General features: G+C 41.4%; 1 protein-coding gene across 2 annotated transcripts; it reads left to right on the plus strand.

Moving 5' to 3' along the window:
* Window positions 1-1,494: 1,494 nt before the first annotated feature.
* ELK4 (ETS transcription factor ELK4) lies at window positions 1,495-24,800 on the plus strand. Of its 2 annotated transcripts, none has more exons than XM_054498434.2 (5): window positions 1,495-1,701; window positions 9,442-9,657; window positions 12,394-13,266; window positions 14,151-14,267; window positions 16,580-24,800. In XM_054498434.2, the coding sequence occupies exons 2-5, from the start codon at window positions 9,451-9,453 to the stop codon at window positions 16,676-16,678; spliced, it is 1,296 nt and encodes a 431-aa protein (XP_054354409.1). In that variant the 5' UTR covers window positions 1,495-1,701; window positions 9,442-9,450; the 3' UTR covers window positions 16,679-24,800. The 2 variants fall into 2 exon arrangements, with proteins under 2 accessions (XP_054354409.1, XP_063502635.1); XM_063646565.1 differs by lacking the exon at window positions 1,495-1,701 and adding an exon at window positions 1,877-3,767.
* The last annotated feature ends 1,545 nt before the right edge of the window (window positions 24,801-26,345 follow it).

A 26,345-nucleotide genomic window follows, 5' to 3' on the forward strand; every position in this document is an offset into this window, starting at 1 on the left:
AAACATGTCTTAATTGTTTGCGTGCTTTGGTAAAACTAATTTTGGAAAGTTAACATCTTCAGGTAGAGTTGTTTTTACAGGAATAGCTACCTTTGTGGATTATAATTACTCTGTATTATGGAAGAGGAGGCTGGAAATCAAGGAAGTGATGATTCTCTTCCAAAAGCCTACAAGAGGATGACAGAATCACATTTCACTCAGTGAGTTCAATTAACTATACATTCAATTGTTGGGGCAAAAATAAATGACACCACTATTTACTGGGTATCTACTATGTGCTAGGTAATGCACTAAGTACATTATGCTCTATATTTCATTTAATCCTCTCGGCAATGCTGCTTATTATTGTCATTTTACACGAGGAAACTGAGGTCAAGAAAGGTTAAGCAACCCACTACAGGTCACACAGCTAGTAAATGGCCACGAATAACCAGTAACTCAGACACTGACCTGTCTTTGGTTTCTTGTTAAACAAACATGTAATCTATTTCTTGGAGGTTTTGTTCAGCTGTCCTAATTTATGACTTTACATTCCTTCTGGTGCTAAACTGCTCAAGTAGCTTCTTGTATCAAGTGTGACCTGATTCCTTAAGAATTTTACTTAATGAGAACCTCTAAGCTAGAAACTAGCTAGGTGTTTCATGCACCTTATCTTCTTTAATCATTACAACTCTAAGATATTGGGTTCTTTCCATCTTATAGATGATGACTGTGTTTTAGAGAGGTTAAGGTTGCTTAAAATTGGTGAGTTAGTGAGGGGCAGAGCCACGAATGGATTTCTGGTCGCTGCCTCCATCGCCCGGGCAAGCTTTTCCCACGACTCCAGCGCTTCCATTTGTCAGTCCGCAGGCTAGAAAGCCACAGTGCTAATTTAGTATTTATCGAGCGTTTGTAGCGTCCTGGGATCTGGCACTTCGATGAGATAGCTGTGGCGGCCCCAACTTCTAACAGCCAGTGGTAAGGAGGACGAGGGACACAGGAGGGAGAAGCCTCTCGCCAGAGCTTAGCACCAACAGAAGTGGTCCCCAGCAGGTTGCTCCGGGAGCGCCACCTCTTCCCTCCAACCGAGGAGAACGTGGCGCGCCCCTGAGGAGTTCGAGGTGCTGGCCCAGGGGGCAGCTTGGGTCCTGGCGGGTTCCGGACGGGCGCCTCAGGGAACTGGAAGCAACTGCACCAAACGCGGCGGAGAACGGCGAGACGACTCCAGGAGGCGCCCTAGCTGCATCCCCCGGCCACACCAAAACCGGGTTTACGGGCAGAAGCGGCTCACAACGCCCCTCAGGGTCGCGGCCCCTCCCCCCGGAAGTGACGTGTAGCGACTACGGCGTCTGGGAGGGACCCAGGGGCAGCCGGGGGGTTTGAGAGTGGCGGCACCCGCGGAGCGCCTGGCGGGCCCAGCCGCTGCAAGGAACGCCCCGAACGCGCGCGCCCGGCGTGTAGCGGCCCCAAGACCCGCGCCGCCGCTGCCGCGTGCGGGGGCGGGGAGGGCGGGGCGCGAGGAGCCGCGGCGGCGGGAGATGCGGGCGGCTGCGGGCACCCGGCGGGCTCGGCTCGGCCGCCGCCGCCTTCTAGGGCTCCGCCGCGGGGGTCGCAGCGGCTGCCGCGCCGTCCTCGAGTTTCCAGCGTGAGGAGGAGGCTGAGGGCGAAGAGGCGCATCGTGTTCGAGGCGGAGACCGAGGGGGAGCCCCGCGCGCGGCGTCGGTGAGCGGGCAGCCCCGCGCGCCCCCTCGGGATCTCGCGGCCACAGCCCCACCGGCTGGGAGCGGGAGCGGGGGCGGGGGCCGAGGGGCGCGCGGCACAACAGGAAGTGGGGCGGGGGCCGGGCGCGCGCTCCCCTTGGGTCCGCCCCCGGCCCGCCGGGCACCGCGGCGCGCAGGTGGACGCCACAGCGCACCGCTCAGCTCTCGTCGTCTCTTACTTGGTCCCGCGAAGTCCCGTGGGCGAAAAAGGTGGCGGCGAATTTTTCGGCGTGGATGGGGAGGAGGGGAGCAATTCTGACTTTTTGTAGTGACAGGAAGTTGGAAAATGAAAGTACAGTAATTCAGTGCTTACCAAGGCCGGTGAGGTTGCACCTCTTCCCCCGGACTTTGATCTCCTGTAGGGCACACGCGGCTGTCCGTGTTTCTTCCTCTCTCTTAGCTCGCTAGTCATCCGGTGTCGAGTTTCATTTCTTTTTCTATTTCGCTCCAGCGGCCCCCCGCCCCTCTTTACTTTCCGCCTTGTGCACAGCTGCATCGAGGCTGGTAACTTCATTCCTGAGATCAATTGGAAACATCTTTCGGGGCGGGATAGTAACTGGCCTTGGAAGGAAATAGGGATGTTGTTAACTGAAGTAGTCAAAAGTACACACTTCACTTTTTCTCCAGCTATTGCTATTTGAAATTTGGGGAATTTAAATAAAGATTCTGGAGTTTTATGCCTCATCAGAATGGTTTGCCCATCTCTTTGGTTGATAGATCAGATCCTCTGTCTTCTTTTCCCACCCCCTACACCCCCTGGCTTGGAAAACTTGGTGCTTCAATATTTAGGCTTGGCAGCGGTGTTTTCATTAAAATGTAGTATGATTCAATATTTTCCCTTCAGGAACACTCTTCTCTTTGATTTTACTTGAACATTAAAACTGCATAAGTGGAATATGTTCATTCCTAGTGAAGTAGTGTCTTCAGGTTTTATTGTAAGAATATTGTAAGAACTGTGCAGGATCCTATACAAAGAATATTTTTTAGGAGCCTGTGTAGTTACAAACGTCTGGTTACTTTTGGTTACTTTTTGACAACGGTGAGTATTTTGATTCGAAACTAGGCTTGATACATTCATAACTTGGTTTTGTTTTAAGTAGCAGGCTGAAGAAAATTTGGAGACTGTGTTTTTTTGGGTCTTAGCTACTGTCTCTGAAAAATAGTTGGGCTATGGGTCACCACAGCAACTGGACTGTGTGTATTATAAACATGTTTAGGGTGGAAAAGGTTTTATTTAATAGAGACTTCCTTTCCTTAATACATTACTTCAACATGCTCCCTTTCAATTTAGCACAGGGATTGGTCTATCTTTGAAGTGTTAAAATATAATCAATTATGTTTTCAGCCTTTACCCCCTCAAAAATCAGATACCTTCATTTGGACCAGTTAAGTGTTTTCTTCCTTTGTTATAACTTTAAACTTTAAAAATTGCAGTTGTGGAAAACTCGGGATTCTTGTGAGAAGGAAAGTCAAGTAACTAACCTCTTTTTTTTTTTTTTTTTGATAGGTAACAAAAATAAAAGGTTTTGTTTGGTTTTGTTGTGTTTTTGTTTTTGTTTTAGACAAGGTCTCACTCTGTTGCCCAGGCTAGAGTGCAGTGATGTGGTCTCTGCTCACTGCAACCTCCATCTCCCAGCCATTCTCCCATCTCAGCCTCCCGAGTAGTCACGCACCACCATACCCGGCTAATTTTTTGTATTTTTGGTAAAGACAGGGTTTCAACATGTTGCCTAGGCCGGTCGCGAACTCCTGAGCTCAAGCTCCCCCCTTGGTCTCCCAAAGTGCTGGGATTACAGGCATGAAGCAACCACATAATTTTTAATAACTGTCTTAGGGGATTTTTTTCTTTAGCTTTTATTTATTTATTTACTTATTTATTTATTGAGACAGGGTCTTGCTGTGTCGCCCAGGCTAGAGTGCAGTGGTGTGATTTCAGCTCACTGTGACTTCCGCCTCCCAGGTTCAAATGATCCTTCTGCCTCAGCCTCCCTAGTAGCTGGGATTACAGGTGTCCACCACCACGCCCAGGTAATTTTTGTATTTTTAGTAGAAACGGGGTTTCACCATGTTGGCCAGGCTGGTCTAGAACCCCTGACCTCAAGTGATCTGCCCTCCTTGGCCTCCCAAAATGCCGGGATGATAGGCGTATGCCATTGTGCCCGGCCAGCTTTCTTTTATATCTGATGAAATCATTGAAGATCATTGTTAATACCACACTTTTTGAAACTAAAATGAAGAGTTTTGACTTAACTGTATACGAAGACGTTGGCTGCTTTTCAATCAAAAGAATAACAATATCATAATTGAATTAATAAAATATTCCTTTAAAGTACCCACTGAAAGTGTCCACTTTATATCTTTTTCTCAAAATTCATTTCTAATACTTCAGTCTAAAACCTCAAAGCCATTTTTTCTTTTCTTTTTTATTTTTTGAGACGTAGTCTCGCTTTGTTGCCCAGGCTGGAGTGCAATGGCACGATCTCGGCTCACTGCAAGCTCCGCCTCCCAGGTTCACGCCATTCTGCCTCAGCCTGCAGAGTAGGTGGGACTACAGGCACCTGCCACCACGCCTGGCTAATTTTTTGTATTTTTAATAGACACGGGGTTTCACCTTGTTAGCCAGGATGGTCTCCATCTCCTGACCTCGTGATCTGCTTGCCTCGGCCTCCCAAAGTGTTGGGATTATAGGCGTGAGCCACTGCACCCGGCCAAAGCCGTTTTTTTTTTTTGCTGTCCACAACCTTCTATCGTAGACACACTGTAGATGCTAAATAAGCATCAGCATTTTCCACAACAGCTCGGTTCTACCTTAAAGCAACCAACAGCTCACCAGTGTTTGACTAAATACATGCTGCTCCACTGATAACCAACAGGGAAGGTGCAAGTTAAACCTGTACCATCTGGGGAACACCTGTTATTTTGAGGAATCTCCTTGGGTGCTCGTTATGGAGACGTTAATTTGTTGTTTTTGTCTTTTTAGATGTATAGCTGAGGCTTTAACTTGTAGGGCTCAAATGTTATCTACATAATAGGTATTAAGACTCTAGGATCCGGGTGTTGGAATTTTTTCAAAAACAAATGGAATAATAGGCACCACATTTGTGTAGGCTAGAGACTCCCATTCTCTGTCTTTCCTTCATCATCTCACAAATGGATTCATACTCCACCCCTATAAGCAGTCTTATATGAAGGTGATGTCTGGAAATGTGGAAATTGAGTTCTTGGCTTAAGATAACATTTACTAGAGAGTAGTTTTAACAGGATTAGATTAGAAATAATTGTTTAAGTGGGAAAACTGTAGTAGAACGGTAACTTGCCATCATTAGGCATCATCAGAAGAAAGGCCTGTCAGGTAAACTCAAGAGACATAACAGGGAACCCCTGCCTGCGTCCACCATACTTAATGGCTATAGTATAAAACTGCTATTTTCGCCCCGCTTAAGTGAGGCTATGGGGATGGTTATTTGGCATTAAGGTAGCAGTTCCTATTTGTGGATTATTATCGGTATCTAATATGTAATGATTTTTTACAATCAATTAGTGATATGAGTGCTTTTATTCATTGGGAAAGTGGTTTCCCTAATGGACGGAGTACATGACTGTGATGAAAGAGACTTGGGACTCATGGCCTCAGCTTTTCCGTGAATTCTGACTGTGGGCAGCATCTCTCACTTTCTATCCTTTATTATTTTCCCATCGTTACTTTTAGATGACTGTCTCTGTACAACCAGCTTCAAAGTGATAATCGTGAGGATTACTGGAGGACATTTTGAGTGTTTTAGAAAAGTTATAGAAACCCAACTATTTTCCACTACAGTTTCTTATCTCTGCCCTTTTTGGAAGTAGGCATAGTTGACCCTTAGGATCCCATCTTCTGTGAATTAAATGTTGTTATAATTAGTCTTCCCAGTCCTAACTTTTGTAATGTTTGTTGTGTTAAGTTTGTTTTAAAAATCTTTATTGAGATATAATTCACATACCATAAAATTCACCTCCTTAGGTATAATATGCTGTGGGTTTTGTGCAAGCATCAACACAATCTAAGTTTATAATATTTTCTTTTTTTTTTTTTTTTTTTTGAGGTGGAGTCTCACTGTCACCCAGGATGGAGTGCAGTGGTGCAATCTCAGCTCACTGCAAGCTCTGCCTCCCAGGTTCACGCCATTCTCCTCCCTCAGCCTCCTGAGTAGCTGGGACTACAGGCGCCCACCACCACACCCGGCTAATTTTTTATATTTTTAGTGGAGACGGGGTTTCACTGTGTTAGCCAGGATGGTCTCGATCTCCTGACCTTGTGATCCGCCTGCCTCAGCCTCCCAAAGTGCTGGGATTACAGGCATGAGCCACCGCGCCCGGCCTAAGTTTATAATATTTTCATCACCCACAAAAGAAACCCTGTACCCATTTTCTATCATTCCCCACTTCTCTTCCCGCCATTTTAGCCCCCAGTCCTAAATAATTAGTAATCTATTTTCTGTGTCTATGGATTTTCCTATTCTGGACATTTCATATAAGTAGAAACATACAGTATGTGCTCTTTTGTGGACTGGATTCTATTAGTCACTTGCATAATGTTTTCAAGGTTTGTCCTTGTGTGTGTGTTTGTACCTCATTCCTTTCTGTGGCTGGATGATACCCCATTATGAATGTGCCACATATTATTTATCCATTCATCAGTTGACGGACATTTAGTTTGTTTCTACTTTTTAGATGTTATGAATAATTCTGCTATGAACAGTCCTGTGTAAGTTTTTGTATGGACGTATGTTTTCATTTCTTTTGGGTATATACCTAGGAGTAGAATTGTTGAGTCATGTGTTAAACTTGTCCAAAGTGGCTACACCATTTTACATTCTCACCAGCAATGTACAAGGGCTTCAATTTCTCTACATCCTTGCCAATATTTGTTATTGTCTGTCTTCTTGATTATAGCCTTCCAAGTAGGCATGAAGTGGTTTCTTAGGTGGTTTTGATTTTTAGTTCCCTAATAACTAATTATGTAGAGCATTTTTATTTTCGGTGGTTTCTTCTTTATTGATGTGCCTCCTACCTTCCCCCTGCAATTTCAGTCCCTTCCAACTACCCTCCAAAAAGAAGGTAGTAAAAGGAAGGGATTGCTGGGGTTCTGAGCCCCTTGGGCAGTCAGAAAGGGAACAGAAACTGAAACAATCACTGGATGTGACAGAGACTGACAATCAAGAAGTCTAAAGCAGAATGGGAAAGGTGGGCAGAGAAAGGGGAAGAAAGGAGAAAGGAGAGGTACGAGATGCCAACTCCACCATTACCCCTCCTAAGAGAGGCTGGAGAGAAAGCCTCAAACATTAAGAAGATGCCGGTCCTGAATAAGGGAGGTGGCGTTTGAGCTTGGAGGAGGAGGTCAAGAAAGGGAGGCCACCTCTCTGTAGAATGAGACCCCCTTCCAGCTCAGGGGCAGCAGCATCACAGACCGTAGACACTTCGGTCACTGTAGGCAATGTAGAGAAAGAAGTCTTCATGGTGTTCCTGGTAGAGCTGACCCATTGTGGCACTGGTGGGCGGAATGACATTGTTGACAAAGAAAAACAAGGCATCCTCAGCTCGGAGATGAATTTGCTTCCGGATCAAGAAGTAGAACTGGGCTGGGCACGGTGGCTTATGCCTGTAATCCCCAGCACTTTGGGAGACCGAGGCAGGCGGATCATGAGGTCAGGAGTTCAAGACCAGCCTGACCAACATGGTGAAACCCCACCTCTACTAAAAATACAAAAATTAGCTGGGCGTGGTGGCATGCGCCTGTAATCCCAGCTACTCGGGAGGCTGAGACGAGAATCGCTCGAACCCAGGAGGTGGAGGTTGCAGTGAGCCGAGATTGCGCCACTGCACTCCAGCCTGGGTGACAGTGGGACTCCATCTCAAAAAAAAAAAAAAAAAAAGAAGAAGCAGAACTGACCAACTGTGAGATCAGAAGGCACCAGGTATTTCTTTTGGTCCGGGTCTCTTATCCAAGCTTTGGGAGCCTTTTCTACTATCACCGGCACCCGGTCCGGGTGTTTCTTTCCAGTCTTCTCGCTCTTGGAGCTGTGCGTTTCTTGAATGGATGCTCTTCTTTGTACACGAACTTCATCCTCCTGGGAACCGGGCTGAACTAGGCTGGGCTGAGGGAACCTGGGGGAGCTGGGATGGGGGTGGCAGTGATAGTGGCGACACGTAGGCAGATTCAGCCGATGTAGAGCATTTTTTCGTGTGTTTATTTGCTGTTTGTATATCTTCTTTGCTATGATGTCTTTTCAAATTCTTTGCTTTTTTTTTTTTTTTTTTTTTAAGTTGTAGGCGTTTTTTATATATTTTGGATACAGGCTCCCTTTGTGATACATGGTTTGAAAATATTCTCCCATTGGGGGATTGTCTTCTCACTTGATGGCATTATTTGCAGCACAACAGTTTTAAATTTTGATGTAGTCCAGTTTTGATCTGTTCTTGTAGTGTTTTAATGGTATTGATTTAATTTGTTTTCAAACTCTATTCTAACCCACTGAGATCTCATTACAGAGAAAGAAAGGTTTTTTGTTTTTGGTTTTTTGTGTGTGTGTGAAGTATTCATAAGATTCTTAGGACACACTTATACGGATTTGGCCAGAGTTTCTGCCCTAAATAATTCTTCCTAATAGAAAGGTGTTTTGAAATTCTGTGAGGAAAATACCTTTATGAGAGAGCATTCCTTGCTGCTCCTTTGCCTAAACCAATGGTTATCTACCGGGATGACTTTGACCGCTGGGGGAATATTTGGCAATGTCTGGAGATATTTTTGATGGTCTCAATGGGGCAGGCGGTGCTACTGGCATCTAGTGGGTAGAGGCCGGGTATGCTATTAGACAAACTGCAGTGTACAGGACAGCTTCCCACAACAAAGAATTATCTGGTCCCCAAAACCAATAATGCCAAAATTGAGAAACTCTGGCCTAAACAGGGAGATCCTGAAACTTAAGATATTAAAATATTTTTCTTCAATCCATGTCTTCATAATCACATAAAGGTTGCTAATCAAAGGAGAATCTTTGCAGATGGAATCCCTGTGGACAGAACAGTGACAGAAAAGTTAAGAGAACACTTTGCTGAATTAAAAATGCTGCCAATTTGTATGTAAATGACATTTATGGTGATGGAAACCAGTTGGAGCAAAAGTAGATTATTCCCTGCACCTCAGTCCCTGGGCCACCCTGAGATAGACACAAACACATGCACTCACAGGCAGATAACCAAACCCGGTTGATTGAGACAGATGATGGAATGGTGGTCTCCTGAGAGAATACAGCAATGACATTTTAGGATTCAAATTTAACAACAGTGATTGACAGTCACTAGTGATTGACAATCATTGTTTTTTCCTATAATTTAGGGAACTAGCTTTATCCTCCTTGCAAGTTGCTTGTTGGTTAAGACATTTCTTAAGCAGCGTGGCATCCTTAAGAGTTTGGATTCTGGGTCCAGATTGCCTGGGCTTAGATCTTAGCTTCACCGTTTACTTGTGTGATGTTGTACAAGTTCCTTAACCCTCTTATGAATCAGTTTTTTCTTATGTAAAATGAGGATGCAGTAGTATCTACCTTATAGAAATGTGGGGATGAATTAATACATTTAGAGCACTTAAAACAGTGCTTGACATACAGTGTTAAATAGGTGTTGGCTGTTAATATTATCACATATCTTATCTATATTCTTTCAGCTCATTGCTATGGACAGTGCTATCACCCTGTGGCAGTTCCTTCTTCAGCTCCTGCAGAAGCCTCAGAACAAGCACATGATCTGTTGGACCTCTAATGATGGGCAGTTTAAGCTTTTGCAGGCAGAAGAGGTGGCTCGTCTCTGGGGGATTCGCAAGAACAAGCCTAACATGAATTATGACAAACTCAGCCGAGCCCTCAGATACTATTATGTAAAGGTAGTACACATCCTGATCTTATACTATACAGAGAACCTCAAGACAAGAACGATTCCTTCTTGGCTGGGTGCAGTGGCTCATGCCTGTAATCCCAGCACTTTGGGAGGCCAAGGAGGGTGGATTACCTGAGGTCAGGAGTTCAAGACCAGCCTGACCGACATGGTGAAACCCTGTCTCTACCAAAAACACAAAAAAGTTAGCTGGGCGTGGTGGCAGGCACCTGTAATCCCAGCTACTCAGGAGGCTGAGGCAGGAGAATCGTTTGAACCCAGGAGGCTGGAGGTTGTAGTGAGCCAAGATTGTGCCATTGCACTCCAGCCTGGGTGACAGTGAGACTCCATCTCAAAAAAAAAAAAAAAAAAAAAAAAAAAAATTCCTTCTTTTCTGTTGAGGTTATAGATACCAATGTCCTAGTTTATTTTAATCCAATGTATTTTGTAGCTTCAGCAGTTTGAAATTAGGATACAAGGTATAAACGTTCCGGCTGTATCTCTACCAAATCTTCTTCTTTTTTTTTTTTTTTGAGACAGAGTCTTACTCTTTCACCCAGGCTGGAGTGCAGTGGTGCGATCTTGGCTTACTGCAACCTCTGCCTCCAGGGTTCAAGCTATTCTCCTGTCTCAGCCTCCCAAGTAGCTGGGATTACAGGTGGACACCACCACGCCTGGCTAATTTTTTATTATTTATTTATTTTTTTAGTAGAGGTGGGGTTTCACCATGTTGGCCAAGTTGGTCTTGAACTCCTGACTTGAGGTGATCCACCTGCCTTGGCCTCCGAAAGTGCTGGGATTACAGGCGTGAGCCACCACAGCCAGCTGCCCCAGATTTTATTTATTAACTTACTCCCATTACACATATTTTATTCCTAATTACAGTTGTCTTTAAAAGAAAAAGTATGTACAGAATTGGAATATGACAAAGGCAATTTGAGATTCATGAGGATAAGTAAATATTCTCATGTGTGTCACAATTTACTTTAAAAATTGTGAAGCCTGGAGTAGTGGCTCATGCCTGTAATGCCAGCACTTTGGGAGGCTGCAGCAGGAGGATCACTTGAGCCCAGAAATTTGAGACCAGACTGGGCAACACAGGGAGACCCCGTCTCTACAAAAAAACAGTCTGGCGTGGTGGTGTACACCTGTAGTCCCAGTGCCCAGGAGTCTGAGGCAGGAGGATCACTTAAGCTCAAGTGGTCGAGGCTGCAGTGAGCCATGATCACACACCACTGCACTCCACGAGAACCCTGTCTTGTGGGGGGAAAAGTCATATATGTACATATACACACACATATATATCTACATATATATACTTGTTTTATATCTTAAATTGCTGAGATCTTAATTTCTTTCACCTTTGTTTTTTTTTTTTTTTGAGACGGAGTCTTGCTCTGTTGCCCAGGCTGGAGCACAGTGGCATGATCTCAGCTCACTGCAACTTCTGCCTCCCAGGTTCAAGTGATTCTCCTGCCTCAGCCTCCTGAGTAGCTGGGATTACAGACATGCACCACTACACCTGGCTAATTTTTGTATTTTTAGTAGAGATGGGGTTTCACCATCTCTACGGGAGGCTGGTCTTGAACTGACCTCAGGCAATCCACCCGCCTTGGCCTCCCAGAGTGCTGGGATTACAGGCAAGAGCCACTGTGCAGGGCTCTTTCACCATTAAGTGGTTGATCTTATCAGCTTTCCTGTCTGGAGATAAACTGGAATTTCTGAAGGAAGTAAGAACCTTAACAGATACTATGTTCTAAATTCCTTTTTTGCAGCCGGGCGCGGTGGCTCACGCCTGTAATCCCAGTACTTTGGGAGGCTGGGGTGGGTGGATCAGTTGAGGTCAGGAGTTCAAGACCAGCCTGGCCAACATGGCAAAACCCCGCCTCTACTAAAAATACAAAATTAGCTGGGCATGGTGATGTGTGCCTATAATCCCAGCTACTTGGGAGGCTGAGGCAGGAGAATTGCTTGAACCCAGGAGGCAGAGGTTGCAGCGAGCTGAGATCGCACCACTGCACTCCAGCCTGGGTGACAGAGTGAGACTCCATCTCAAAAAAATAAGTAAATAAATTCCTTTTTGCTTACTCAGGATGTGTATGGTTTATACCTTTGGAATTGTTTGAGATTGCAGTTCAGGGAATTCTCACCTGTGCATACTTGGTTGAGAGTGGTAAGCAATTAAAATCCTTCAGTTTTTATGTAACATATTAGTTCAGTTGTTAATAAGACATTTAAGTGTTCTTGCCTTAACTTCTCCATAGTAGTAGGGACTGTGTTTGGTATGGCTAGATGAATTTAGGTGATTTTGAAAGTTTTAAGTAAGTGATGTCTACTTCTAAAATGGAGAACCTCATTACCAGCTTTTTCTTTTTTTCTTTTTTTTAGACAGAGTCTTGCTCTGTCACCAGGCTGGAGTGCAGTGGCGTGATCTTGGCTCACTGCAACCTCCGCCTCCCGGGTTCAAGGGATTCACCTGCTTCAGCCTCCCGAGTAGCTGGGACTACAGGCACACGCCACCACGCCCTGCAAATTTTTTCTGTTTTAGTGGAGACGGGGTTTCACCATGTTGGCCAGGCTGGTCTCAATCTCCTGACCTCGTGATCCGCCCTCCTCGGCCTCCCAAAGTGCTGGGATTACAGGCGTGAGCCACTGTGCCTGGCCGATGCCAGCTTTTTCATGAACTATGGGATATAAGTTTATAAGAAAGGATAAGAATGCCTTTTTTTTTTTTTTTAACCTGCAGAATATCATCAAAAAAGTGAATGGCCAGAAGTTTGTGTACAAGTTTGTCTCTTATCCAGAGATTTTGAACATGGATCCAATGACAGTGGGCAGGATTGAGGGTGACTGTGAAAGTTTAAACTTCAGTGAAGTCAGCAGCAGTTCCAAAGATGTGGAGAATGGAGGGAAAGAGAAACCACCTCAGCCTGGTGCCAAGACCTCTAGCCGCAATGACTACATACACTCTGGCTTATATTCTTCATTTACTCTCAACTCTTTGAACTCCTCCAATGTAAAGCTTTTCAAATTGATAAAGACTGAGAATCCAGCCGAGAAACTGGCAGAGAAAAAATCTCCTCAGGAGCCCACACCATCTGTCATCAAATTTGTCACGACACCTTCCAAAAAGCCACCGGTTGAACCTGTTGCTGCCACCATTTCAACTGGCCCAAGTATTTCTCCATCTTCAGAAGAAACTATCCAAGCTTTGGAGACATTGGTTTCCCCAAAACTGCCTTCCCTGGAAGCCCCAACCTCTGCCTCTAACGTAATGACTGCTTTTGCCACCACACCACCCATTTCGTCCATACCCCCTTTGCAGGAACCTCCCAGAACACCTTCACCACCACTGAGTTCTCACCCAGACATCAACACAGACATTGATTCAGTGGCTTCTCAGCCAATGGAACTTCCAGAGAACTTGTCACTGGAGCCTAAAGACCAGGATTCAGTCTTGCCAGAAAAGGACAAAGCAAATAATTCATCAAGATCCAAGAAACCCAAAGGGTTAGAACTGGCACCCACCCTTGTGATCACGAGCAGTGATCCAAGCCCACTGGGAATACTGAGCCCATCTCTCCCTACAGCTTCTCTTACACCAGCATTTTTTTCACAGGTAGCTCGCTTGCTGTTTATGGTGTCACCATTGCTTTCATTTATTTGCCCTTTTAAGCAAATCCAGAATTTATACACTCAAGTTTGCTTTCTGTTACTTAGGTTTGTCTTAGAAAGGTTATGTGTGACTGTCATGTGAAAGTTACCCCATTTCTCATCTTAATTAGGATTGCTAAAATAGAAAGTTTGGAGTATTTTCTTTAAAAATTTATTGTTCTACAAGTAAATAAATATTTTGATTTTTCTGTTTTCTCTTAAAGTACACACGCTCTCTCGCTCTCTCGGTCTTATAAAACTCGGTGTCTTATAAAACAAACAGTGATAATCTCAAGTTAGGAAACAGTAGGTCCTGAGAACCGTAAGAAAAATGACTGGTGTGATGTTGAGTAACAAGTTGGTACAGTTACTTTAGCTATTTATTAACTTGCTCATCTCATAGAACATTTTAATAGATTTTTTGCAGACCTCATTATTAAAAAAAAAATAAACATGCTGGTGTCTTGGTTACCCATTATTCCTCTGTACCTGAATTCAGGTTGGTTTTTCTGTTTGGAAAAGATTCTGTAAATGTTGGCTTAAAAAGAGGTTGAGCACCAGAATCTCAGAATTTACCACCAAAGAACTCATCCATGTAACCAAAAACCACTTGTACCCCCAAAAACTATTGAAATAAAAATTTAAAAAATTTTAAGTAGTTATTATCACCTTTATCTTTCTTAGTTTGTAAAAATAATTTTTGAGTTTTGTCATGATAAAATTTCAGACTTGGAGATATTTGGAGTGGAGGATAGGGCAATATTTAGGTTTGGGTTATTTGTGTGCTATTTCAAGGATAAAACATCCTGGTAAGTCATTCAGTGAATATTTTTGCTTTGTGTATTGCAGACACCCATCATACTGACTCCAAGCCCCTTGCTCTCCAGTATCCACTTCTGGAGTACTCTCAGTCCTGTTGCTCCCCTAAGTCCAGCCAGACTGCAAGGTGCTAACACACTTTTCCAGGTAATTTTACAAAAATCTGTCTTCTGTAGTTGGAGCATGTTAAATGAAGAAAGAGGCAAAAAGGCAGGGTCCCACTATTCAGTTTAATCATTATAAAACTTGTATTTAATGAATATTCCTTTTTTTATTTTTTTGAGATGGAGTCCTCACCATGTCGCCCAGGCTGAAGTGCAGTGGCATAATCTCAGCTCACTGCAACCTGCACCTCCCAGGTTCAAGCGATTCTCCTGCCTCAGCCTCCGGAGTAGCTAAGATTACAGGTGTGCAACACCACGCCTGGCTAATTTTTGTGTTTTTAGTGAGACAGGGTTTGACCATGTTGTCCAGACTGGTCTCCAACTCTTGACCTCAGGTGATCCGCCCACCTTGGTCTCCCAAAGTGTTGGGATTACAGGCATGAGCCATTGTGCCCTGCCCAATGAATATTCTTTAGATTTATTTTTGAATTTCTAAATTTAATTTCCTAGCTGGAAAACAGCTTGGATAAATATAGCAAAGTTTCATTTTCATTATTTACTATTACATACATTTGAGTTAGACCAAGAATTGTTCAATACTGTAGGAGATTTAGAGCCTACCCCAAGTTTTTGTCACTAGAAATTCTCTATTTAAAAAAAAAAAATGGGCCAGGCACTGTGTGGCTCATGCCTGTAATCCCAGCACTTTGGTAGGCCGAGGCAGGAAGATTGCTTGAGCTCAGGAGTTTGAGACCAGCCTGGACAACCTAAGGAGACCTTGTCTGTACTAGAAATAAAAAAAATTAAGTTAGGCATAGTAGCACGTGCCTGTGGCCCCTAGAGCTACTTGGGAGGCTGAGGTGGGAGGACCGCTTGAGCCCAGTAGATCAAGGCTGCAGTGAGCTATAATGGCACCACTGCACTCCGGCCTGGGTGACACAGTGAGACCTTGTCTCAAAAAAACAAAATCCACACGCACACACATTCTCTCTCTCTCTCGCTCTCTCTCTCACACACACACACACACATACACATATATGGGGGATCTCTGCACATAGGTTCCCTCTTTTAATTAAGGATTAAAAAAATTTTTTTTTGAGGCGGAGTTTTGCTCTTGTTGTTCAGGCTGGAATGCAATGGCGCGATCTCAGCTCACTGCAACCTCTGCCTCCTGGGTTCAAGCGGTTCTCCTGCCTTAGCCTCCCGAGTAGCCAGGATTATAGGCATGTGCCACCACGCTAGGCTAATTTTGTATTTTTAGTAGAGACGAGGTTTCTTCATGTTGATCAGGCTGGTCTCAAACTCCTGACCTCAGGTGATCCGCCCGCCTCAGCCTCCCAAAGTGCTGGGATTACAGGCATGAGCCACTGCACCCGGCCCAAGCATTTTTTTTTTTTAAATAGAGAAAGGTCTTGAAAATGGTATATCAAACAGTCCCATTTCTCCCTCACTCAGAATTGATAATTTATCAACATTTTATATGTACATTTTTAAAAAAATGAATATTATCTCTTCACCAAGATGTTAAGAAAGTTCTTGCCATTCCTAATGGGTTTAGCCATTATTTTGCCCAAAACACCTATATGTTATAACTTAAAGACTTTCTTGGAGTCAATTCATTTACTTATTCATGGTTGACTATCTCTGATTTTCTTATATTTTGTAATTTAACTTCTCATCCTTTTAGAAATGAAATGGTAGGGAAAAAGAAGAAAATTAAAAATCTTTCTACTTTTTTTTTTGCCAACATTTAAAATTATTGAATAGAAAAAAAAGTTGAGAATTTTTCATATTTTTTTCATTGCCACTCATGAGCAGATAATTGAGTTATAGAGTCAGCTGAGACCTTAAGCAAAGTCATAGTGCTCCTGTAGCTTCAGCCTGGAATCTCCCTGTAGAGCTGGCCTCAGAATACTTGATGGGGAACCCTTTTCTAGGATGAGTGCCCTCTAACTATTTGTACCTTTCTGGATCTCTCTTGGTTTATGGTTTGCTCCATAATTGAATTACACTCCGTAGTGCATATTGTCATTTACTTGAACTTTCTGAAACCTTCATTTGAGGTTAATTGTAAATCTGTGTACCTTAGGATATGAAGGAAGGTACAGGTTGTTCTTTGTTTCTACTCCATTGAGGTAAGTTGGAGAATGTTAATATTTAATATGTTAGGACAAAAGATTTTTGTTTGTAGTTTTTGTTAGGACATCATATTCTTTCATGATAAACAGCCACTGCCTTTTTCCTGTGAGCCATTACAGAAGGCTGTTGTGTTTTGCCTCAGGTGATAGAGTAGGACAGAAAGTAAAAGTTGGGGTTGAGTAATAGGATGATAACATGTTTTGTTTTCTTTCTCAGTTTCCTTCTGTACTGAACAGTCATGGGCCATTCACTCTGTCTGGGCTGGATGGACCTTCCACCCCTGGCCCATTTTCCCCAGACCTACAGAAGACATAACCTATGCACTTGTGGAATGAGAGAACCGAGGAACAAAGAAACAGACATTCAACGTGATTGCATTTGAAGTGAGCAATTGATAGTTCTACAATGCTGATAATAGACTATTGTGATTTTTGCCATTCCCCATTGAAAACATCTTTTTAGGATTCTCTTTGAGTAGGACTCAAGTTGGACTATATGTATAAAAATGCCTTAATTGGAGTCTAAACTCCACCTCCTTCTGTCTTTTCCTTTTCTTTTTCTTTCTTTCCTTCCCTCCTTTCCTTTTCTCCTTTCAAAATATTTTGAGCTTTGTGCTGAAGAAATTTTTGGTGGGGTTTAGTGGCTGTGCTTTGCAAGAGCAATTAAGAACAAAGTTACTCCTTCTGGCTATTGGGACCCTTTGGCCAGGAAAAATTATGCTTAGAATCTATTATTTAAAGAAATATTTGTGAAATGAATTGGCATCTTTAGGACTAAGTGTGCTCTGTTGAATGGCTTAAAGTGAGCTGTTCCTAAGCAGTGGAAGAAGAATCGTTCTATTCATACAAAGTAAGATTGGAGCAGTCATACTGGGGAGATTGTTTTGTGTGAACTATAACGTGTAAGCAACTCCATGAAAAGGCATCTTGTTTACCTTTATTCAGCGTGGGTCTCTTAGCCATATGTATGATCCTGTCTGAACCTGTCAACAGAGCATGGAGCTAGTCTATTTCACTATAGAAAGATTTTTAGACCTGGGGTTTAAGACAGTTTTTGGAACACCTAGTAAGAATATGGGACCTCACATCTAGCACAGAAATGCTATTTGCCCTCTGGGTGGTATGATTATATGCCCATGGAATACAGCATGGGAAATGATCACTTTTAGGAGGATGAACTTGGATTTTGAATATTTGAAACATCTCTGAGTAAAATATTTGATCAAATAACTTGAAACATCATGTAGTGGTTTTCTCAATTAGAAGATAACCAAGTGAAGGACCCTGTCTTTTTCCTGTTCATTTTACCTCATTTCTACTACATATTTATCACCTTTCCTTTATGTTTAAGGTTGTTAGAGGTTATGATAGTTTTAAAGATGCAATTAGGAAGGTAGAATTCAAAGTGAAGCCTCCCCAGTGAGAAGCGAAGATGTGCTTATTTCCTTTTTTTTTTTTTTTTTTGAGACGGAGTCTTGCTCTGTCACCCAGGGTGGAGTGCAGTGGTGCAATCTCGGCTCACTGTAAGCTCCGCCTCCCGGGTTCAAGCAATTCTCCTGCTTCAGCCTCCTGAGTAGCTGGGACTACAGGCATGCGCCACTACACCTGGCTAATTTTTGTATTTTTAGTAGAGACGGGGTTTCACCATGTTGGCCAGGATGGTCTTGATCTCTTGACCTTGTGATCCGCCCACCTCAGCCTCCCAAAGTGCTGGGATTACAGGCATGAGCCACGGCGCCTGGCTCAGATGTGCTTATTTCTTTCAACTTTTTTTTTTTTTTTAATGGGGAAGAGCAGAGTTCATTTGGGAATGCTTATACGTAGGGATTGGATTGTTCATATTAGTAGTAAAAAATGTAGGCCTTCTTCTCTACATTACCAAATTTTTAAAATATTACTATATGGTAATCAATGCCAGGTACAGATTTGTTGGTTCCCCAGACTGAATTGATATCAGTATCACAGTGGAGTCTTTTGAAAAATTTGGCACTAAAGTCCAGGATTAAATTATATGTTGTCACCACTCACCACCACTACTACCCTCCCCCACCAATCTCTCCCACCGGTTAAACTCGTCTTCTAACCCTGTAGAATCACGTGAACTAAATGAAGAAGTAAGAACTTGAAGGCTCAGACTGACACTGTTAGAAACTAGCATCTTCAGATGCATGGTATTTACTTTAAATGTGCTTATATACAGTGTAGAGAAGCTCTTGTATAAGAAGACATCTATGCTAGCTAACTTAGTAGTAGTAGAGGGAACATATTCAGTGAGCTGCCTTTATATCTGTAGTGTGGGAGACTTGTTACTGGTTCATTTGTGGTTATCAGTTGAAGGTTCTGTTCCTGAGATGTGCAATAGTAGTGTTGAAAGGTATTGTTTAATAGTGATGGGGAACAGACATATTGGACTTTTTTTCCATATTAAATTATTTAGTTTGCATGCCTGTTTGAAATTGGACCTCTCAGCAGCACTTTGGAATAATTTTAATTAGGTTAACATTTTGTACATTAAATAAGTAGATATAGATGGTTGATTTAACTAGATGTGTTAAATTTTGAAAACACAAAGGTATTTTATCTTTTTGAATTAAAGGAGAAAAGCCATTGATTTGTTTTCACAGACGGTATTTTTAATAATTAACTGTCTCAGCACAGAGGTACCTTGGAACCAAGGGCACCATTGAAACTCAGTTGAAGCAACTTCCTAGTAAACCATTTTAGTGAGTCCTTTTTGCATAAACCTATAGCTTCTCAGAGGTGTGAGGCTGTCACAGATTGGTGATCTGCTATCTCTTTGAGATCAACTAATTTGGAGAAGTGTGTGTGTGTGTATCCTTTTTTAAGTCAAAGTTTACAACTTTACTGCAGGTGTATGAGGCAGACAGTTCTGTTTATAGACTACCTCCTTCCTGGAAAAGTCTCAGCTTCATATTCTGTTGAATATCCGGAGAATTCTTAGTGTGAAAGGTGATGTACCACTTCAGATCAGTTTTCACTGGAGAGACTTGTAATTGGTAGCTGTAGCTCGTATCCATCCCTAGTCACTTTGCCAGGATGAATGCTGTTGGGCAGCAGTAGCCTAAGTTACGGAAGGGGAGCAGATTGGTGTGTTACCCAGGGTGGACTCAAACTCCCGGGCTCAAGTGATCCTCCTGCCTCAGCCTCCTGCATAGCTGGGCTACAGGCGTGCACCACCACACCTGGCTTAGTAATCCTTCTTTATTAATGGTTTGTCACAGTACGTTTGTGACGTTACATTGCTCATGGCATACTTTATGTGTTTGAACAAAGGTGGAAATTTCCGTTGATTTTTAAAAAAATTTATGCACAAAGAATCTGGATTTTGAGGACTACTGTAAGGAAAAAAAAGAATTAGAGGCCCTTAAAAGGTCAACCGTAAGCTTCTTAGAGTTAAAATATGAGTTAATTTTTTCCCACATTTTGACAGTTGAAATTTTGATAGGGACAGTAAACCTATGAGCCTCTATTAGGGTACTGGATTTTTTTTAACTGGAAAATTCCTTGAAGATTTACATACTATATTACAGATTTTAAAAGTCAAGACTGACTTAAGTAAATCAGAGGTTTGGAATTCTGGAGCTGTAACTCCAGCCTGTTGATAATATCACTTCAGTTCCATTCACCCCTGCATTGTGCGACGTCCAGTCTGACAACATTGTTTCATCCTGATCTGACTTTCTACTATGATTCTCAAGTTCTTAAAGGTGTCCCTTTATGTTTTTGGTGAATGTAAGCACATTTAGAGCCACTCAGTACCACTTCTCAATACCTCTGAAGCAGTGGTTCAGAAAAGGAGTGTCCAGCCTTTTTGAACACACAAATTGATCAGTATGAGTTATTGAACATAAAAACTTTCCCTATTAAAAATTCATATGGGTATATGTTAAATTATATACCGCTATACCAAAGTAATATGTGTGTTATAAAAAAAATACACAAAAATTGAAATGAAGGATGGCATAAAAAGTAATTCTTGAATAGCAGTTATAGAATTTTCTTCCCACACCCCAGTTGGTTGTCTTGTGCACCCTCCAGAAGCACACGCTTTTCCTAAAGACTGCTGACTCAGGATATTCTCATTCTAATCTCCAAACATATATGATGCTCCTCTTATGATATATGGAGAAATCCTAGAGATTTGGAGTTTTTCAGGAGAGCTTATTGTCAACTTTTGAAATTTCACATTAATTCTTTTTGATAAATTCCCAAATAATAATCCATTACCACATGTTTTCCACAGCTTTATTCCTATTACTTTCATCAGCCTGTTGTCTCTTATCTTCATGTTAGGTATGACTCTATTTTTATTTTACTAGTCTGCTCACAGACTTCTTTGGGACTTATGTTATATTTTACCAACAAATTTAGAATTATTTCAAGTTGCTTTATGTTAAAATATATAACAAGTTACATTTTCTTGCTGCATTAATAAGTTTTTGATTTTTAAAATCTGATATTTCAGCAACTAAAGGAATACTTTTCTTTATAGGTCTGTTGTGTTTTTAACCTCATTGACTGTATATGTTTTATTTACCCGTGCCAGGAGTCTAGAATCGTGCTTAGGTGCCATTCTTAGGTGTGAAAACAAGTTTGGAGACCAATGCAGGTCTCTGTGCAGAAATCTGGGGCTCTAAATGAATTACCAAACCAATAGGAAAGTTAAAAAGACTACTCATGATGTAGTGTGTCATCTGAAGCTATGATAGAATACATTATTTCTAAAATAGTATTGAGAAGTTAATTGTTCAGTCCATAGTAGTGTAAGTGAAGTGTGGAGGTCAGCCATAATTGTCTTTCTTCAGCAGGTACTCTGACCAGAGACTGGGTTCTGTGGAAAATAGAATTATATTCTTGGTTTGGGATCAACAAATGTTTTGTTATTGTTTTAATGTTGCTGGCATTGCCTGAAACAAAGTGTCCTGTTATTCCTCTTATGTCATCAGAACTCTGCTTACTGAAGTTGAAGTTTTAATCTTAGGATCTAGAATTCTTGTGGTTGGTCGTGTATTAAGAAAAGAAGGTGGTTTGATTTTATTTCTTGTACTTGGTGGAACCTGTTACTATACGAATCATGTTTTGACCTGTAAGCCGAGCAAATCTGAAAGGTGAATCGTTAATGGTACTATAATTGTTTCATTTGAAGCTGTCAGTTTCTTCAGGTCACTTCTCTGAAAAAAATTGTGATAGATTGATAGCCTGCCAGAAAACAGCAATTTCTAAGGTGCTGCCATCCACACTTACTCATTGTGAAATATGAAAATCCAGAGTGGTTTGTATGAGAGGGGAAATACTGGCTCTAAGCTTTCTACAGAAAACAGGAAATTCATGCTGTTGTTGACATAATTTTAAAGGAAACTTTTAACAAGAAAATTCATGAGGGATACAATCAAACATAGTTAATCTCTTGAGTGCTAATCATTTGAGTATAGTCCACATCAGGAAGTTTTATGAGGTTGAAAACTTTACTTTGAAATATTTAATTGGGAGACTAGACCATTTCTTTCCAAGTCATTCTGATTTATTGTCCTAGTAAATGTATGTGTATGCGTATATACTGATGTATTGACTGAATGTGTGTGTGTGTGTGTGTAAATCTGTTTTCACAGGGAACATACATTGATGGCTCCTAGTCTATTTTATACTAAAACTTAAAAAAATTTGCTGCACTTTGCAGTTGCCACTTTTTAAAAGATTAATGCTTTGCACATTTCAGTAGGCCTTAAAGACGAATTGCTCACCAACATTTTAGAAATACACTGCTTACATGTGACATACTCTAAACAAAGTCATAGTAAACTGTTCTCTTAGGTTCATGTATTATTGAGCAAATAAGGATGTCCTTTCTTAAAATTTCTACATTTATGTTTGCTTTTGTGTAAAATCTTTATTAGTTTGTGTGTAAATTTCTCAAAGAGGAGGTTTATACTGGAAGCAGTATTTCTAAAGTACAGAGATTCGACCATGGATTGAATACAGTAGTGGAGGAATGCTGGCATTGTGGCCTAATTTATCCTTTTAAACTGTATGTCATTAGTATTAGCCAAAACCTCAGAGTGGAGTGTCTTGGGCTGAATGATCTTCTCAACTTTGCCTTGTTTCCCATCTCATAAAGGCTCCTTCTGGTTGTTTTCCCTTCCAAGGATTGTGAGTCATGCTCACATAGGCCTGGGATCTTCTGGATGGGGTTGGGAGGAGGTGTAGGGGTTTCCTGTGGCTGGCCCAGAGTTCTAGCCAATGGAATCATTCAAGAATGCCTAAAGTTCAGGGGTGGGAATGCCATATATTGGTGTTAATCACTTGGCACTTTCTTGGACACCAATATTAGCACTGTTTCATTTTTAATAACTGGAAGCACTTAATGATTTTGTTTGTTTAATTTCAACTTAAGGATATTGAGGGTCAGGGAAGTAAGGTTGATTTCTTGTTTGTGTTTTCTGGAATTTATAGGGTGTTTGTAGAAGGGATAAATGGGTTACCTAATGAGCCATTCTTCTAGGCTCTGTAAGATATGCCCTCTTGGCTAGGATATTTTAAAATAATTTGCAAGCTTTTAATATTGTGCTTTGTAGAAATTTACGATTTTTAAAAATAATTTGCAATTGATAGATTACACTTAAATTTGTAAAGTATCCAATTTTAAGTTTCTTTTCTGTTTGGTCATTGTTGCTTATTGTCTATTGTGTAGGGGACACAATCCTGACATTTCATTGTTTTGTTTCTTGGGGCAGTATTAACCAGTGGCCTTTGTATGTACATTCATTGCTTACATTAATTGTTTAAGTGGTAGAGTAGCATTTTTATGAACTTCCCTGTTCAGTGTTAGTGAAATTAACAGATGCGTATATGTAAAGATAGAAAAGAAATGAATACAATTAATTTTTTATTCCTTGAGGCCTATTTATTTGTTTTGGCCCTGGATCTTTTCTAATCACAATTACATTTCTTTATTTTTGCCTTTGAGCAGTTTCATTTATCTTTGTGGGCAGGGAAGATTAAATATGAAATTTAGTCCAGTCATTTTGCTACTGGTTAGCTTTAGTTGAGGCAAGTAAAAATTTTTGATTAAAATTAGTTTCTTAAAATTATGCCCTTGCTTTACCAAATAATCAAACTGGCTAAAAAATAGGGTATATAACTTTGCATTTTGAAGAACAAACTGATAATTTTTCATGAGCCCTACTCGATCTTCTTTAAAGAAGACCTTCCTAAGAGACAATTAGGGATGAGTTTGATTAATGGGAAATAACTCTAGGTTAGATTATTTTAAATTCCATACACCAAGTGATTTAACCACAGTGGCAGTGACAGTTTCTGAACAATCAAGTATGAACATCACTTAAAAATTAAAAGATGATTAATAATAAACTCTTAATTTTCATTAAGCCAATCTGTAATTCAGAAGAAAAGCATATGTCTGCCATGGGACTATTGCAGTGCGTCTCCATCAGTGTTAACACAGGAGAGATGTGTTATTTTATGTGTATGTCTTAGTTTGGGATATGTGGTAGTAAGAACATGTCAAGAGTGCTTTCTTCAAACCTGTCAGCTCAACTGAGAAGACAGTTACTTCATTGCTTATTTTTTCCCTTGTTTTATTGAAATCTGTATCTCATATCCAGTATCTAACACTTTGTAGAGATACTTACATATAATGTAAGTGCACACCTACCCAGAGGAATGGATAACTGTTAAAGTGTTAATAATAGCTCGTCTTAGTTGATTTCAGCATAATTTATATTAGGGAGACCTAAAAAGCACCTTCAAAGTATTAAAAGCACCTTTTTTTTTCTTTTTCTTAAAAAAGCAATTAAAATGGTCACTGCTAACATTTATTAAAATTCATGTTAGTTGATGAAACAGCTGGAGGGAAGCTGCTACATCACGTAGCTAAGCAGTCTGACTTACCTGTTGGGAAACAAAGGGATATTGCTCCAAGATTGATTAGGATGATTGTAGCTAGAGTCTTGAATTCTATCTGCATGCGGCAGAGAAACTTTATAGAGAGTGTAGAGAGGTGAGCGAAAGGATGCGAAAGCACTTTGAGGGCTTTATAATAATATGCTGCTTGAAAAAAAAAACGTGTAGTTGATACTCAGTGCATCTCCAGACATAGTAAGGGGTTGCTCTGACCAATCAGGTGATCATTTTTTCTATCACTTCCCAGGTTTTATGCAAAAATTTTGTTAAATTCTATAATGGTGATATGCATCTTTTAGGAAAGATATACATTTTTAAAAATCTATTTTATGTAAGAACTGACAGAGGAATTTGCTTTGTATAATGCAAGCTGGCTTTACAAAAGCACTGTAGCAAATTTACTACAAGTCTAAAAGTATACATATATGTTAATAGATATATGTGCAACTAGATATGGACAGCAATTGTATTTTTTTAAATAAATATTTTTAACAAAATGATTTTCTGAATTGATTATTTATTTCCCTTCTCTCACATTCATTGAGGTGGTCTCTTTACAGTCTCTGTATTACATTTTCATCCATGCTAACTGTGGGTCAGGAAAGAGTTGTTTTCCCAATGGTTACCATTAAAATCTGGCCTTCAACGATTTGATACGTATCTACATTAAAATATTTAAAGTCTAGATTGAGATAGGTGGGGAACAGGGGAGATTGTAAAATGATTGTTGACATAAAAGGAATTAAGAGAGAACTGAGTGGCTAGAAAAAATATTCACCATGTGAAATCTCTTTTTGTTTTACTTGAAAAATTTATTTACATTCAAAAAGGGTTTTTAAAAATTTAATCAGCTGGGTGCAGTGGCTCACACCTGTAATGCAAGCACTTTGGGAAGCCAAGGCAGGTGGATCATCTGAGGTCAGGAGTTTGAGACCAGCCTGGCCAACATGGTGAAACCCTGTTTCTACTAAAAATCCTCCCAAAATTAGCTGGACGTGGTGGGGTGTGCCTGTAGTCCCAGCTACTCGGGAGGCTGAAGCAGAAGAATCGCTTGAATCCGGGAGGCAGAGGTTGCAGTGAGCTGAGATCACACCACTGCACTGGTGTGATCATGGGTGACAGAGCAAGATCCTATCTCAAGAAAAAAAAAAAAAAAAAAAAATTAGAGGCTTTTATCTAGCCCTTGTAAAAAGCAATTTAGACTTCACTTAGCAAATGAAATTAGGCTTTTTTAGAATTGGATCAAAATAATATACACAAGGGAAAGTGGGTTGTTTTGTTTTGAGACAGAGTTTTGCTCTTGTTGCCCAGGCTGGAGTGCAATGGCGCGATCTCGGCTTGCTGCAACCTCGGCTTGCTGCAACCTCTGCCTCCTGGGTTCAAGCGATTCTCCTGCCTCAGCCTCCCGAGTAGCTGGGATTACAGGCATGCGCCACCACACCCGGCTAATTTTGTATTTTTAGTAGAGACAGGGTTTCTCCATGTTGGTCAGGCTGGTCTGGAACTCCTGACCTCAGGTGGTCCGCCCGCTTTGGCCTCGCAAAGTGCTGGGATTACAGGCGTGAGCCACCACACCCAGCCCAAAAGTGGGGTTTATAGGTGGCAAAATGACAGCAGAGAGCTGTTTCGTATCTCTAAATGAAAGTCACAGGAGGATAGAGTGACAGATTATTCTGGGACAAAGGGGGCAGTTCACTACCCTGCTGAAATGGGTGAAATGTCACTTTGGTTGGTGGGTCAGTCAGCATGTGGAGCACAGCGAGGACTACTGCATGCTCCTAACACACTGCTCTCAGAGTATCACCTGCGACAGTAGTCCCACGAGGCAAAATCAGTTTGGGAAATAGGTTCTTCACGGAAATTCAAAAGGGATTTCAGAACATAAAAAGTGCCAAGTCCTTCAGTTAAAAAGCCTGTTTAGGCTGGGCGCGGTGGCTCATGCCTGTAATCCCAGCACTTTGGGAGGCTGAGGCAGGTGGATCACGAGATCAGGAGATGGAGACCATCCTGGCTAACACGATGAAACCCCATCTCTACTAAAA

Source organism: Pongo pygmaeus, chromosome 1, assembly GCF_028885625.2.
Source record: "Pongo pygmaeus isolate AG05252 chromosome 1, NHGRI_mPonPyg2-v2.0_pri, whole genome shotgun sequence".
In the NCBI taxonomy this organism is placed as follows: Eukaryota; Metazoa; Chordata; class Mammalia; order Primates; family Hominidae; genus Pongo; species Pongo pygmaeus.